This window comes from Balaenoptera physalus, assembly GCF_965194825.1.
Source record: "Balaenoptera physalus genome assembly, chromosome: 10".
In the NCBI taxonomy this organism is placed as follows: Eukaryota; Metazoa; Chordata; class Mammalia; order Artiodactyla; family Balaenopteridae; genus Balaenoptera; species Balaenoptera physalus.
In genome coordinates, this window is record NC_138889.1 from 77,927,589 (window position 1) to 77,943,367 (window position 15,779).

General features: G+C 39.7%; 1 protein-coding gene across 3 annotated transcripts in view; it reads left to right on the forward strand.

Annotated features, from left to right (window-relative positions):
• NELL1 (neural EGFL like 1) overlaps window positions 1–15,779 on the forward strand; it is an 856,536-nt gene that overhangs the window by 505,119 nt on the left and 335,638 nt on the right. For all 3 annotated transcript variants that reach the window (XM_082476605.1, XM_082476604.1, XM_082476603.1), the window contains exon 14: window positions 10,428–10,550. In XM_082476605.1, the coding sequence (XP_082332731.1) occupies window positions 10,428–10,550 (123 nt within the window). The remainder of the gene's footprint in view (window positions 1–10,427; window positions 10,551–15,779) is intronic.

The following is a 15,779-nucleotide window of genomic DNA, read 5'->3' on the forward strand; positions in this document are numbered from 1 at the left end:
CTTTATCTAAAATTTATATAGAAAGGAAGAAGAACTAGAAGAACTAAAACAATATTGGAAAAGAACAAAGTGGAGGGAGTCACTCTATCTGATATAGAGGCTTTCTGTAACTTCGAATAATCAAGGCAGTATGGAATTGGCAGAGGAATATATACACAGATCAGTGGAACACAGTAGAGAACCCAGAAACAGAGAACACAAATACAACCAATTGGTTTTTTTTTTTTGTAAGTCAGATATTTATTATAATAAAAAAAAATGATCACCTCTACCTGTAGCAGTTAGGTTCCTTTAAGAATATGTCACTTTACAAACAAAAAGGATGAGCACAGTGTTACTTTATTTTACTTACTGTGTTTACTTTCTCTTTTTTTTAACATCTTTATTGGAGTATAATTGCTTTACATTGTTTTATTAGTTGCCGCTGTATAACAAAGTGAATCAGCTATACGTATACATATATGACCATATCACCTCCCCCTTGCGTCTCCCTCCCACCCTCCCTATCCCACCCCTCTAGGTGGTCACAAAGCACCGAGCTGATCTCCCTGTGCTATGCAGCTGCTTCCCACTAGCTATCTATTTTACGTTTGGTAGTGTATATATGTCCATATATACACTACCACTCTCTCACTTTGTCCCAGCTTACCCATCCCCCTCCCCGTGTCCTCAAGTCCATTCTCTTCGTCTGTGTCTTTATTCCTGTCCCCCTAGGTTCTTCAGAGCCAGTTTTTTTTAGATTCCATATATATGTGTTAGCATATGGTATTTGTTTTTCTCTTTTTGACTTACTTCACTCTGTATGACAGACTCTAGGTCCATCCACCTCACTACAAATAACTCAATTTCATTTCTTTTTATGGCTGAGTAGTATTCCATTGTATATATGTACCACATCTTCTTTATCCATTCATCTGTTGATGGACACTTAGGTTGCTTCCATGTCCTGGCTATTGTAAATAGAGCTGCAATGAACATTTTGGTACATGACTCTTTTTGAATTATGGTTTTCTCAGGGTATATGCCCAGTAGTGGGATTGCTGGGTCGTATGGTAGTTCTATTTTTAGTTTTTTAAGGAACCTCCATACTGTTCTCCACAGTGGCTGCATCAATTTACTTTCCCACCAACAGTGCAAGAGGGTTCCCTTTTCTCCACACCCTCTCCAGCATTTATTGTTTGTAGATTTTTTGATGATGGCCATTCTGCCTGGTGTGAGGTGATACATCATTGTAGTTTTGATTTGCGTTTCTCTAATGATTAGTGATGTTGAGCGTCCTTTCATGTGTTTGTTGGCTACCTGATATATTCTTTGGAGAAATGTCTATTTAGGTCTTCTGCCCATTTTTGGATTGGATTGTTTTTTTTTTCATATTGAGCTGCATGAGCTGCTTTGTATATTTTGGAGATTAATCCTTTGTCAGTTGGTTCGTTTGCTAATATTTTCTCCCATTCTGAGGGTTGTCTTTTTGTCTTGTTTATGGTTTCCATTGCTGTGCAGAAGCTTTTAAGTTTCACTAAGTCCCATTTGTTTATTTTTTAAATTTCCATTTCTCTAGGAGGTGTGTCAAAAAAGATCTTGCTGTGATGTATGTCATAGAGTGTTCTGCCTATGTTTTCCTCTATGAGTTTGATAGTGTCTGGCCTTACATTTAGGTCTTTAATCCATTTTGAGTTTATTTTTGTGTATGGTGTTAGGGAGTGTTCTAATTTCATTCTTTTACATGTAGCTGTCCAGTTTTCCCAGCACCACTTATTGAAGAGGCTGTCTTTTCTCCATCATATATTTTTGCCTCCTTTATCAAAGACAAGTTGACCATATGTGCGTGGGTTCATCTCTGGGCTTTGTCTCCTGTTCCATTGATCGATATTTCTGTTTTTGTGCCAGTACCATACTGTCTTGATTCCTGTAGCTTTGTAGTATAGTCTGAAGTCAGGGAGCCTGATTCCTCCAGCTCCATTTTTCGTTCTCAAGATTGCTTTGGCTATTTGGGGTCTTTTGTGTTTCCATACAAATGGTGAATTTTTTTGTTCTAGTTCTGTGAAAAATGACATTGGTAGTTTGATAGGGATTGCATTGAACCTGTAGATTGCTTTGGTTAGTATAGTCATTTTCACATTGTTGATTCTTCCAATCCAAGAACATGGTATGTCTTTCCATCTGTTTGTATCATCTTTAATTTCTTTCATTAGTGTCTTATAGTTTTCTGCATACAGGTCTTTTGTCTCCTTAGGTAGGTTTATTCCTAGGTATTTTATTCTTTATGTTTCAATGGTAAATGGGAGTGTTTCCTTAATTTCTCTTTCCGATTTTTCATCATTAGTGTATAGGAACACAAGAGATTTCTGTGCATTAGTTTTGTATCCTGCTACTTTACCAAATTCATTGATTAGCTCTAGTAGTGTTCTGGTAGCATCTTTAAGATTCTTTATATTACCCCTTTTATGGCTGTTAGCATTTGCCTTATGTATTGAGGTGCTCCTATGTTGGGTCCCTAAATTCTTACAATTGTTATATCTTCTTCTTGGATTGATCCCTTGATCATCATGTAGAGTCCTTCTTTGTCTCTTGTAATAGTCTTTATTTTAAAGTCTGTTTTGTCTGATTTGAGAATTACTACTCCAGCTTTCTAGATTTAATCCAGATTTAACTAGATTAAAGGGGTAACATAATAATAGTAGGGGACTTTAACAGCCCACTTTCACCAATGGACAGATCAACCAAAATGCAAATAAATAAGGAAACACAAGCTTTAAATGACACATTAAACAAGATGGATTTACCTTGCTCCTTTACCTGCTGCATATTTCTCTGTCTTCTCATTTTGCTTAACTTACTGTGTTTGGGGTCTCCTTTTCGCAGGCTGCAGGTTCGTAGTTCCCGTTGTTTTTGGTGTCTGCCCCAGTGGGTAAGGTTGGTTCAGTGGGTTGTGTAGACTTCCTGGTGGAGGGGACTGGTGCCTGTGTTCTGGTGGATGAGGATGGATCTTGTCTTTCTGGTGGGCAGGGCTGCATCCGGTGGTGTGTCTTGGGGTGTCTGTGAACTTAGTATGATTTTAGGCAGCCTCTCTGCTAATGGGTGGGGTTGTGTTCTGTCTTGCTAGTTGTTTGGCATGGGGTGTCCAGCACTGGAGCTTGCTGGTTGTTGAGTGGAGCTGGGTCTTAACGTTGAGACGGAGATCTCTGGGAGAGCTCTTGCTGATTAATATTATGTGGGGCTGGGAGGTCTCTGGTGGTCCAAAGTCCTGAACTCAGCTCTCCCCACACAGAGGCTCAGGCCTGACACTAAACCAGAGCACTAAGACCCTGTCAGCCAAACGGCCAGGTACGTAGGGAGCTTCTTGCCTTTTGGGAAGTCTGAGGTCTTCTGCCAGCGTTCAGTAGGTGTTCTGTAGTAGTTGTTCCATATGTAGACATATTTTTGATGTATTTGTGGGGAAGAAGGTGATCTCCATGTCTTAATTCTCCGCCATCTTGAAGGTCACCCACTGTGTTTACTTTTGATTACAACAGTTATTGTTATTCTTCTCTTGGTATCATATTTGACGTATTATTTCAAGAATATCCTGATGGTTATAAACTTGTCCTCAGGGGGGAACCAAGCAACAGGGAGCTGTGCTGACATTCGCTGCTGTCACTGGAACTACTCCTATTGCCGCAGCTTTGCTCCTAGGCCTCCACTCACCAGATCCAGGGAGTCTTCCAGGAGCCGCGACTCCTGGTTACTGATCCCAGGGCTGCCCACCAGGTCTCACAGAGGTGTCTGGTATTAACCTCTCTACCAATGCTCTAGGTACCAGACCCTCCTCTGTGCTAAGCAGACATCATCATCTGAACAACAGGGGAGCCCCACAGCTGGTCTCTCCCTGTCGAAGCTCCCAATTGGTTTTTGACAAAAGTACAAAAGCAATTCAATGGAGGAAAAGTAGCCTTTTCAACAAATGACATGCATAGGCAAAAACCTAAACTTCTTACCATATACAAAAGTTAAGTCAAAATGGGTCATGAACTTATCTAAGAGGTAAAACTACACAAGTGTTAGGAAAAATATGAGAAAATCTTTAAGACCTAGGGTTAGAGAAAGAGTTCTTATATGTGACATTAAATGCACTATCCATAAAATGAAAAATAGGTAAATTGAATTTCATCAAAAGTAATACATTTTGCATTGTGAAAGGCTGCTAAGAGGATGAAAATACAAGCTGGAGACTTTGAGAAAATATTTGCTAATCACATATCCAACAAAGGCCTTATATCTAGAGTATATGAAGAATTCTCAAAACTCAACAGTAAAAGAAAATCCAATTGTAAAATGAGCAAAAGACATTTCACCAAAGAAAAATAGATGGCAAATGAGCATGTGGAAAGACATTCAACATCATTAGCTACTAGCAAAATGCAAATTAAGAGCTCAATGCAGTATCATAACACACACACATGAAAGGCTAAAATTTAAAAAGTGAAAATACCAAATGCTGACAGTGCTGTAGAGAAACTTGATCACTTGTGCATTGCTAGTGGGAATGTAAAATGGTACAACCATTCTGGAAAATCGTTTGGCAGTTTCTTACAAAACAAAACATGCACTTACCCGATGCCCCTATAATCACACTTTTGGACATTTATCCCAGGGTAATGAAAATGTATGTTCACACAAAAACCTGTGCACAGATGTTCATAGCAACTTTGTTCAGAGTAGTAAAATACAGGAAACAATCCACATGCCCTTCAGTGTGTGAATGGTTGAATAAACTGTGATACGTCTTTACGATGGAATACTACACAGCAGTAAAGAGTGATGAACTATTGAAACTACAACAGTCTGGATGTGACTCAGGGGCATTGAGCTTATTGAAAAAAGTCAATCTCAAAGATTACTTACTGTGTAATTCCACTTGTATAACATTCTCTAAATGACAACTATAGGGATGGAAAACAGGTTAGTAGCTGAGAGGGGACAGGGATTGGGGGTGAGGGGGGAGTGTGGACTAGGTGCAAACACAAAGTCATAGCATGATTGTGGTGGTGGTTACACAAATTTATACACAAGTTAATATTACTTAGAACTACAGCCATGTGTACATACACACAACATGAACGCAGTTTGAAAACATGGTGTGAACTGAATTAGGTCGGTAGACTACTTAACAATGACACACAACTGTCAGTTTTCTGGTTTGGATATGGCACTACCTCTATATAGGATAGCACTATGGAGAGAAACTGGGTGAAGGAGATAAGGGACATTTTGTACTACTTCTACAGCTTCCTGTAAATCTGTAATTATTTTTTTTTAAAGGTAAAAGAAATTGCCTACATTGTGGCCAACATTATAGATACTCCTTTGAATCACATAATAAAGTGGGAGTTTAGAAAGAGTGCAGGAGAAGAAATGAGGAGATGGGAGTTTGAGTTATAGACATACACCTTACTATCTATGTACTTATAGGAAAAGCCTCTTACATGCTCCAAACTGCAATTTCGTCTATAAAATATGACTAATAAAACCTGCTTGGCTTGTCCCAGTGAGGTTACTGTAACAATTTTTTTGTAAAATTCAAACTAGATTATTTTGAACAAAGTGAAACTGTAGCCAGCCAGACCCCAAATGTGGACATTTGCAGCCACAGCTGAAGTGACTGTTTCAGTAGCTTGTTTGGATCCTGATTAGTTCTCTAAGGAAAACAGTGTGTTAATTGACAATGGCTATTGATCACAATGTTACAGAGGTGGATTAGAGCCCTTCTGAGCCATCCCATAGAAGGGAAAAGAGGAAGGAGAAAGGAACCGTGTGATAATGACAGTGCTTAATGAGTACCAATAAATATTAGCCAGCATAACAATAATTATCATTAGTAGAGAGCTTGCTGCCAAAATTGGTATTTCTTTGTCCTGAGAGGTTTGATACTCCAAATTTACCATAATCAAACTCTGGTTATATATCAGCGATCCTAAACATAAATCCTTCACCTTCCCAATCTATAGTCTTGTTTCCCAGGGACCATAATTGAATCGAAGCAAATATTTCTTTGAACCTTCAAAGAGGTATTCTAATTTGTGTCTTCAAAGGCCTATCTGTTCACAGCCTTTCTGCCTGAACTACCAGCCTGTAAAGGAAAAAGAAAGTTTTCTTAACCAGTTTTAACCACCATTCAACAATTGAGTCTGCTCACAAATAATTGTAGTAGTAGTGGGAAGAGTAGGAGTAATACTAGTAGTAGTAATAAGAACAATGATAATAAAATAGCTTACACTTATGGAGCACTTACTAGTTGTAGTTAGCTGTAATAAGCATTGTATCTATATTAGCTAATTGAGTCCTCATAAAAACCCCAGGAGATAGGTTGTATTATTATTATTATTATTATTACCATTTTAACCATTTAAAAAAAATTTTTATTGGCATATAGTTGCTTTACAATGTTGTGTTAGTTTCCACTATACAGCAAAGTGAATCAGCTATATGTATACATATATCCCCTCTTCTCTGGATTTCCTTCCCATTTAGGTCAGCACAGAGCACTGAGTAGAGTTCCCTGTGCTATACTGTAGGTTCTCATTAGCTATCTATTTTATACATAGTATCAATAGTGTATATATGTCAATTCCAATCTCCCAATTCATCCCCCCCCCCATAGGTTGTATTATTATCCACATTTTACATGTGGAAACTAAGAAGACACAGATTGTCTGAGTCACTCAAGTGCACATAGCTGGTAAGTGGCACGTCCAGGATCATCTAACCCGGGCTGTGTGGTTCTAGAGTCTCTTGCCTCTGTGTCCTGCTACCTCTCACAAGAGCTTATCTCACACCCGCATCATCTCCAGCAGCTGGAAGGGGATTTGAGATTTTTAGAAGGAGACCATTTCTTCTATGGCCATCTCTGTCAAACATAGTTTTGAGGGTACTGGTTACTTTGAAAACTCGGTTGTGACTAAAGATAATAAGATGTGAAAGTTTTGGAAGCTTTGTCGTTTGGGGATAGGCTGGATCTTCAGTGGGTATTTGGGACCAGTACAGAAAAAGACAGCCTTTATTCTTGGCATTAGGGGATCACTTCCGTGTGACTTGCTTTAGCTTCAGCCATGTCCAGGTTACTTCCAAGTACTCAGTGATGTGATCATTCTCAGTGTCTGGAGTCACAAGTCCAAACTCCTTCACTTATTAGTTTCGTGATGTTAGGTTATTTAATAATTTAATATTTAAATTTAATAATGTGTTTTTGTCTCAGTTCGTTCATTGTAAAATGAGCAAACCTATTTCATGTGACTTGGGAGAATTAAATGACATCATATATGTACAATATTTATCCCAATGCTTGGCACTTGAGGCTCAATACTGCTATGTGAAGTAGAGAAAGTGAAGTCAGGGTTGTAGAAAATGGGCTACAATTCCTCTCCTCAAAGTTAACTACTTAATAAGGCATTCAAGATAAAATTCGCAAACCTTATCACCATATATTGTGATTTGATTGCCTCCAAAGAGATAAAATATTAAATTTATTAAAAGTTCCAAGAGGGTTAAAGTTCATGTGTTACAGAGAGCAGGAGTGGAAGCCTGCATGGCGAAAAGTGTGCATATGAAATAGTCTTTGAAGCCCGGCCGGGGCACAGATATTCAGCTATACTGGGAGATTATTTTGAGTCAGGGAAACATCATGACAAGCTAGAGAGGTAGGAGTCAGCTCATGCACTTGCAAGACAGTGATGGGGCCACCTCATTAGAGAAGGGGCTTTGCATCAAGAATATTGGGAGATAATACAAGGTAGGATAGATGTGTTAATTAACCTGATGGGGGCATCCTTTCAGAATGTATATGTATATCAAATTATCACTTTGTACATTTTAAATATCTTTCAATTTTATTTGTCAGTTATAGCTTTATAAAGCTGGTGGCAGGGGCGGTGAGGTGGGGGACACCAGATGGGCAATGATGGACCAGACTTCTGGAATGTTGCATAAAACCATACCTTTCTCCATACTGTTCTTTTGCCTGGAGTACCCTTCATGGGCATTTCTGGCTGAGAAAACCATGACCATTTTTAAAAGACTAGTTCAAAACTACGTCTTTCAAGCAGACTTTTCTCCCTATTAGAAGTCATTTCTTCCCTCCAATGAACTTTTATTCCAGTTAATCTTTATTTCTCTTATCAAGCATGAGCACACATGCCAGTTTGCCTAGGTCATTCTGAGTTATGCCTGTTATTCCAGTGTAATTATTAGCAGAACCCCCTTTCACTCTAAAATATGTTCTGTTTATATGATAAAATATGAGGTCACCTACTTATAACTCTTATCACTTCTCCCATGTGTTCCGGTTGGTTACGTATTGCTGTCTGGTGGCCTCTATTAAAATGTTCATATGAGCAGAGACCATATCTACTCATTTGTATTCCCAATACAGCCTCTAATAATTACTTCTTAAATGGATTTAAATAAGGAGATTGAAAACTCTTGGGGTCTAAGCCTATATTCTTAGACTTCTTTGTGTCCCTAATATCATCTGGTATTGCACCTGTACATATTAGCTGCTTGCTAGGTCTGTAAATGTGATTGGACATTCATAGGGTTATACTATTTCTGGACTATCCTGGAGATGATTGAGCACAGACTAGAAGTGTGTCTTCATGAATCTTCTCCCTTCACACTGCTTGCTAACCTGTGCGCATTTCTGTCTTAGAGTTTGCGTTGGTCTTAAGGCCTAAAGAAAAATTTTCTTTGAAATACCCAAGGTGTTAAATTAAGAGCCATGTGCATTTGTATACTTGACATTATTGCATGTGGGTGACTGAAACAGCTCTACTTTGTAGAATTTAACCCTTCTCATTACTGGTCCCTGTTAGGAAATTTAAAATAAAAATTAATGAAGGGACTTCCCTGGTGGCTCAGTGGTTAAGAATCCGCCTGCCAATGCAGGGGACATGGGTTCGAGCCCTGGTCCGGGAAGATCCCACATGCTGCAGAGCAACTAAGCCCGTGTGCCACAACTACTGAGCCTGCACTCTAGAGCCCGCAAGCCACAACTACTGAAGCCTGCGTGCCACAACTACTGAGCCTGCGTGCCTAGAGCCCGTGCTCCGCAACAAGAGAAGCCACCACAGTGAGAAGCCTGCGCACTGCAACGAAGAGTAGCCCCCACTTGCCGCAACTAGAGAAAGCCCGCGTGCAGCAACAAAGACCCAACGCAGCCAAAAATAAAATAAATAAATAAATTTATTAAAAAAATTCATGAAGATAGTTGATATTTCAGTTTATTGGTACATTGATCTAACAGTTTGCTTAACAAACTATATTGAATTTTTAATTTTGTTCAATTAGTGTTGATTTCTTTGAGATTTATAGCTGGGATTTCAACTCTTGTTTTATAACCTGTTATGACTTAAATAACCCTACTTGATTTTTCTTCGTAAGATTTCTAAGAAGTTATACTAGCAGATGTTAAAGGGAATAAAGGGCATAAACATTCTCACATTTTTTATTTACAGAGGAGTCATTTGAGTATTAAAACGTCCTGATGATGAGGGGAGAGTCTAGTTATCTGTGAAATCTTGATTTCTAACTTGGAATCTTTCAGTCCATTTCGTAGTGTTAGATGTATTTCCCCCTATGTCTTGTGGATTAAGGATGCCATGGCTATTTGAATATATACAACCATATTACTACACATTAGGCATCAGCCCAGTGGTTAAATTCTGAACCTTGTGAAAATACTTGTGGGTTAATGCTCTGCCAGGCTGTATTAGCTGGGCCTTCCTCTTTAGTTTTACCCTCTTTGTTCTGTTGGAGAAGAACATTGAGAGGATGTGACAGGTGGTTTACCTCACGAGCTGGACCCAGGCAATCGGAGCCTCCATACCCAGTTCCCAAGCTTGGGGCTGTTGACATATCAGACTGGTTAATTCTTCGTTGTCGTGGGCTGTCCTGTGCATTGTGAGATGCTTACCAGCATCTCTGCCCTCCATCCACTAGATTCCAGTAGCGTCTCTTTTCTCAAAGCATGACGCCCCAAAATATCCTCAGACACTGTCAAATGTTTCCTAGGAGGAGGAGATGCAGCACTGCACACACCCTGCCCCCGCCCCTTTTGAGAACCACTGCCTTGGAACCTCTGCAGAAACCTTTGCAGACATGGAAGAAGCAGTGACCTTAGAGAAGCACTTAGCAATCATTGTCACTTGCATAAGTCACTTGACTTCTCTGACACTCAGTCTGTTTACCTGCCAAGTGAGGATAATAGCATCCATCTTTTAGAGGTTTTGAGGTTTTGAGATTTCAACCACATCAGGCATGGAAACTGCCAGGTATAGAGTAAGGTCCCAATGCACGGTAGTCGCTGTCATTCTTACTTGGTGAATTCCAGCTAACTTTTCCAACCCCAGTGATTCCAACTTATGAAAAGGTGTCTCTCTTTCTCACCCTGCAAACAGAGCATGACGAATGTGGCAGCGGGCAGCACAACTGTGATGAGAATGCCATCTGCACCAACACCGTCCAGGGTCACAGCTGCACCTGCAAACCGGGCTACGTGGGCAACGGGACCATCTGTAGAGGTAGGATGGCCGTGTAGGGGCAAAGCCCTGAGCTGCAGCCCTGCCCGAGCTCTTGGTGCTCCTGTGGCAGATCTGTTGTGCCATTCTGGTGGCCGAGCATGGCCAGCATTCCTGTCCCTGGATTGTCAGTTGGCAAGGGCACTGTGCATCAGAGAAGAAGGTGCTCTGAGTCTATCTTTTGGGTTGAAGGAAGAAGGTGTGAGTGTGGTTCAGGGGCATGGTTCCGTATCTTGATGGCCCTCTTCAGCTTTGCCTGTTGGCTTGTGTTTGTGATGGATGCGCTGATTGCTGAGAGCCCTGCTCAGAGGGCATGTGGGCACCGCTCATGGCCACACTCCAGGTATCTGCTCAGTGTAGGAAGCTTAAAGTTTCAGCCCCTCTGTGTTTGGAGCAGTTCAGAGGCCAGTGCCCTGGCTTCTGTCTGCATTTAGAATAAAATTCCCATTCCTCCTTCTGGCTAACGAGAACACTCAAAATCTGGTCCCTGGCTCTTCTCAGCTGCATCTCTGTTTTCTCCCCCATGCTCCCTCGGCACCAGCGCGCTGTTCCTCGCTATTCCTCGCTATTCCTCACACAGGCCAACCACATTCCTGTCTCAGGGCTTTGCACTTGGGCTCCCCTGAGCCTCCATGCTCATTTCCTTCAGGTCTCTGCTCAAGTCTGCCCCCATCATCAGAGACTTTCTTTGACCACTGTTTCTGAAATAGACCCCTAGTACTTTTCCGCCCCATACTCTCCTTTATTTTTTCTTTACTAACACAGCCTATCATAACATTATACATTTATGTGTTTGTTTCTGTATTGTCTGCCTCCCCACGGGGATGTAAGCTATGTGAGAGTGACCACTGGGTTACACCTCCCTACTCTGTCCCCAGCAACTAGAATGGTATCTGGCACACTGTCGATGATCGTTAACTAACTGAATCAACCAAAGAGGAAAGAGACACGGTCACATTGAAAAAGAGGCAAAGTGTACAAAAAACCCAGGAAATAACCCTTTGAGTTAGGTATTATTATTATCCCCATTTTAGAGTTCACAAAGCTGAGACACAGAAAGGTTAAGTAACTTACCGAAGGACACACAGCACGTTATCAGTATTCTTCTGAAGAGATGACATGCTGATGGTGAAAAATAATGAACAATGACTTCTAAGAGGAGAATCTTAGAAGATTGATTTTATTCTGTGTTGGGGAAGTTGGGGTAAACAGCCTCATGCATGACTGAGAGTTAAATTGGTGAGACTTTTTAATGGCAATTTGACAAAATCAATCTACTTTTAAAGTAAATCTGAAGGGTCATAGAGGGATTCTCTTGAGTCCATTGATTTTACCTCTTGAAATGTGTTCTAAGCATATGCTCCTGAGGGGCGAAAAATGCACATACACGGATGTTTTTGCCGCATTATTTGTACTTACCAAAAACCAGAAACAGCCCAAGTACCTGTCAGTAATGGAATGATTTAATTTATTTGGAGTATAATTTAATGGAATACAACACAGTGCTTTGAACTTCTGAGTGTATGTATGTACAGACACTTGCACACGCATACACACACCCACACTGAAAGACATATTTTTGAGAAAAAAAGAAAGAAAAATAAATAAAACCAAGTTGCAAGACAATACATATGGTATACATATAGTATAATCACCTGGCTAGTTTATTATTATTATTATTTTTTAGCATCTTTACTGGAGTATAATTGCTTTACATTGTTGTGTTAGTTTCTGCTATATAACAAAGTGAATGAGCTATATGTATACCTATATCCCCATATCCCCTCCCTCTTGCACCTCTCTCCCATCCTCCCTATCCCACCCCCCTAGGTGGACACAAGGCACTGAGCTGATCTCCCTGTGCTATGCAGCTGCTCCCCATTAGCTATTTTACATTTGGTAGTGTATATATGTCAGTGCTACTCTCTCACTTCCTCCCAGCTTACCCTTCCACCTCCCCATATCCTTAAGTCCATGCTCTATGACTGCGTCTTTATTCCTGTCCTGCCCCTAGGTTCATCAGAACCTTTTTTTTTTTTTTTTAGATTCCATATATATGTGTTAGCATATGGTATTTGTTTTTCTCTTTCTGACTTACTTCACTCTGTATGACAGACTCTAGGTCCATCCACCTCACTACAAATAACTCAATTTCGTTTCTTTTTATGGCTGAGTAATATTCCATTGCATATATGTGCCACATCTTCTTTATCCATTCATCTGTCGATGGACACGTAGGTTGCTTCCATGTCCTGGCTATTGTAAATAGAGCTGCAATGAACATTGTGGTATATGACTCTTTTTGAATTATGGTTTTCTCAGGGTATATGCCCAGTAGTGGGTTTGCTGGGTCGTATGGTAGTTCTATTTTTAGTTCGTTAAGGAACCTCCATACTGTTCTCCATAGTGGCTGTATCAATTTACATTCCCACCAACAGGGCAAGAGGGTTCCCTTTTCTCCACACCCTCTCCAGCATTTATTGTTTGTAGAGTTTTTTGATGATGGCCATTCTGACCGGTGTGAGGTGATACCTCATTGTTGTTCTGATTTGCATTTCTCTACATATATTTATGTAAATACAGGGAGATGGGAACCATGCATACTGTTCACCTTATTACCAATGTGTGTGTGTGTGTGTGTATGAACAAGAACATCCACTTATTGCTATAAATTCAATATTGTTTGCATCTCCTACAGTGGGGATTTATATATGTAATATTTGTGTGTTTTTTAAAAAGTTCTGTGAGACAAATAAAGAAACTAGTGCTCAACTTTTAAAAGAAGACTTGAAGATATTTCCAAAGCAAAACAAAAAAGTATAAACATTAATATAGTTTAGTTCCACGGGTTATCAAGCCACTGCTGATACCTGCATGCTAATGCTGTAAATCTGAGGAGCAACACAGGGAATTGATTTTAATGCATTATTTTTCAAAATGACATTACCTCATAAAATGATATTGATTGCACCAGGTCAGTGAGTTTGTGTTTGTCAAGCCCTCTTGCCACTGTGATAGGTGATAGCTTCACCTTTGTGGAATTTGAAAGTCCCAACTGTGAAAAATACGAGTTCAAATAATGTTCCTGGTGTCCATGGACTCTGAAAATACATCTTCCCTTGAAAGTTATGAATTAGCGAAAATAATTTTCTTAAAGTAATTCTCATGGTCAATTGTGTTAACCTTAATAAGATCAGGAGAATCCTGCGTTTCATCAGTGTTATGTGGGGAAGCATTGCAGTAGACGTGAAGATTGGGCAAAGGGATTGGAGAATTGGGGTTTAGACCTGATTTCCTTACTGGAGAACTGTCACTTCTGTATTTTTACATATTACAGTTGGGTTAATGTTACCTTCAGTGTTTATCCAGCAGTGTTATTGCAAAGAATTATTAAAGGAATATATAGCGCTGTGTTTTAAGCTATCAAATGCTATAAAAGTGAAGACAGTATTATTGGTGGAACAGTGATGAAGGGCAAGGGGAAGGCAGATCATGAGTTGGCTTCAACCTCAGCCTTGTGACTCAGGTACCCAAATATGTGTCTGTTTCAAGGCATACCTTTTATAGTTGAGTTTTCCACTAGTAACTGGATCATTTATAGAGGGAGTTGGACAAGGAGTATCAGACAGCTTGAACTAATTCAGAAGGTCTGAGAGAAGAGGTGGCTCGTATTGTGCTGGAGCCACGGTCTCGGGCACGCGTGATCCAATCCTCATCAGACTTGCCAAATAGACACTCCTCTTTATAAAGGAAAAAGCTATTACTTGGGTACACAAACAGAGAAACTTAAAACAATCATTTCACTACCATTCCTTCCTGAGGGCTGGAGAAGATACATGATAAAGACTCTCCTCAACGCCCAGAAATGCTCACCTATCTTGGATGCACTAATATTATCGTTAATAAAAGTATATTGGTAGTAATGTTTACAGGGGTACTGGAGTGTCAGTACTGCCATGTTGAGCAGAACTAAAATAACTTCAACCTTATTTGTAAACTCACTGTCATGCAAATACTTACCAACAAGCACTGGTACTGAATTTAGATCTGAATGTATCTGTTAGAGTCCTTAAGGGCGGGGGCAGGAAGGACACTTTACAATACTGATTTAATTCTAAGAGAAGGAAGTCTCTAGGCCCAGAGACTATTTTTATGCTTAAACTTTCAATAATGCTTCCTTTGAAAAATGTGACTGAAACTTGAAAATGAAACGGATTGTCTAGTCTAACCTTTCAAGAGACATTATGTTCATCAGCTTGGTAAAGAAAGGCAGACAGACACAAGCTGTATTGCAGTCTTGAAACCAGCAATAGTGCATGAAGAAGACAGTCACGAGAAGGGAGCTTGTGTGGTGCTAGGTGCAATATATTGGTTGTGTTATTTTGACTTAACAAGGCAGACCTTGATGTAGTCTTTTCATATTCTTTTCCTACAAGTGCATTTTTCCTGGGCAAAAAAAGAGTCTCTTGGATGCACTTTAAGCACTTTCCATCACTTACCAAAGTCACTGCTTACCTTTTAAAGTTTGTAGCCCAGTAGACATAACTGCATCCCTAGGGGCTTGAGGGAAACACGTTAAACCGGCTTGTATCTCAGAGGGAGTGGAAATCTGACAACTGCTGATTCTTTAGAGTGCATTTTGAGGTTGCACTTTGGTGAGTCACATAGATGTTTGTTATCTGTAATTGTCACATCTGAAATGATGCATGAGATTAGCAGAGCCATATATATATCAGTCAATTTTATTTTAAAACAGGCTACTGAACATTGACTTTCTGGTGAAAAATCAAGATAAGACTGTCTTTCTTTCCTAACTAACAATTCTCAATGGACCAGGAGACTTTCTTTAGGCAACGTTATTGAAAGATGTCACAGTCAATCTCTAGGCTCTCTGCTGGATTATGATCTGTTTGGGGGAGCAATTATTTGCAAAATATTTAAAGTGCTTAACAACTGCTACTTTTATAGAATGGTGCCAGCTATACCCATCTCAGTTCAGAACATATGCAAAGGGTATTTACCTTTTATAGAACTGAAAAACTATAGTACCTGGTTGGATGTCTTTTCTTTTTTTTTTTTTTTTGCTTTTTGGGCAAAACTGATGAGATCTTTATAATGAAAATAATCTTACAGTATATTTCTGTTAGATTCCCATAAAACACAAGTTGTTTTTTTTTTCTTTTTTATGGAGGTTTAAATTTCTTCAACAATTCAAAACTGAATTCTGCTGTC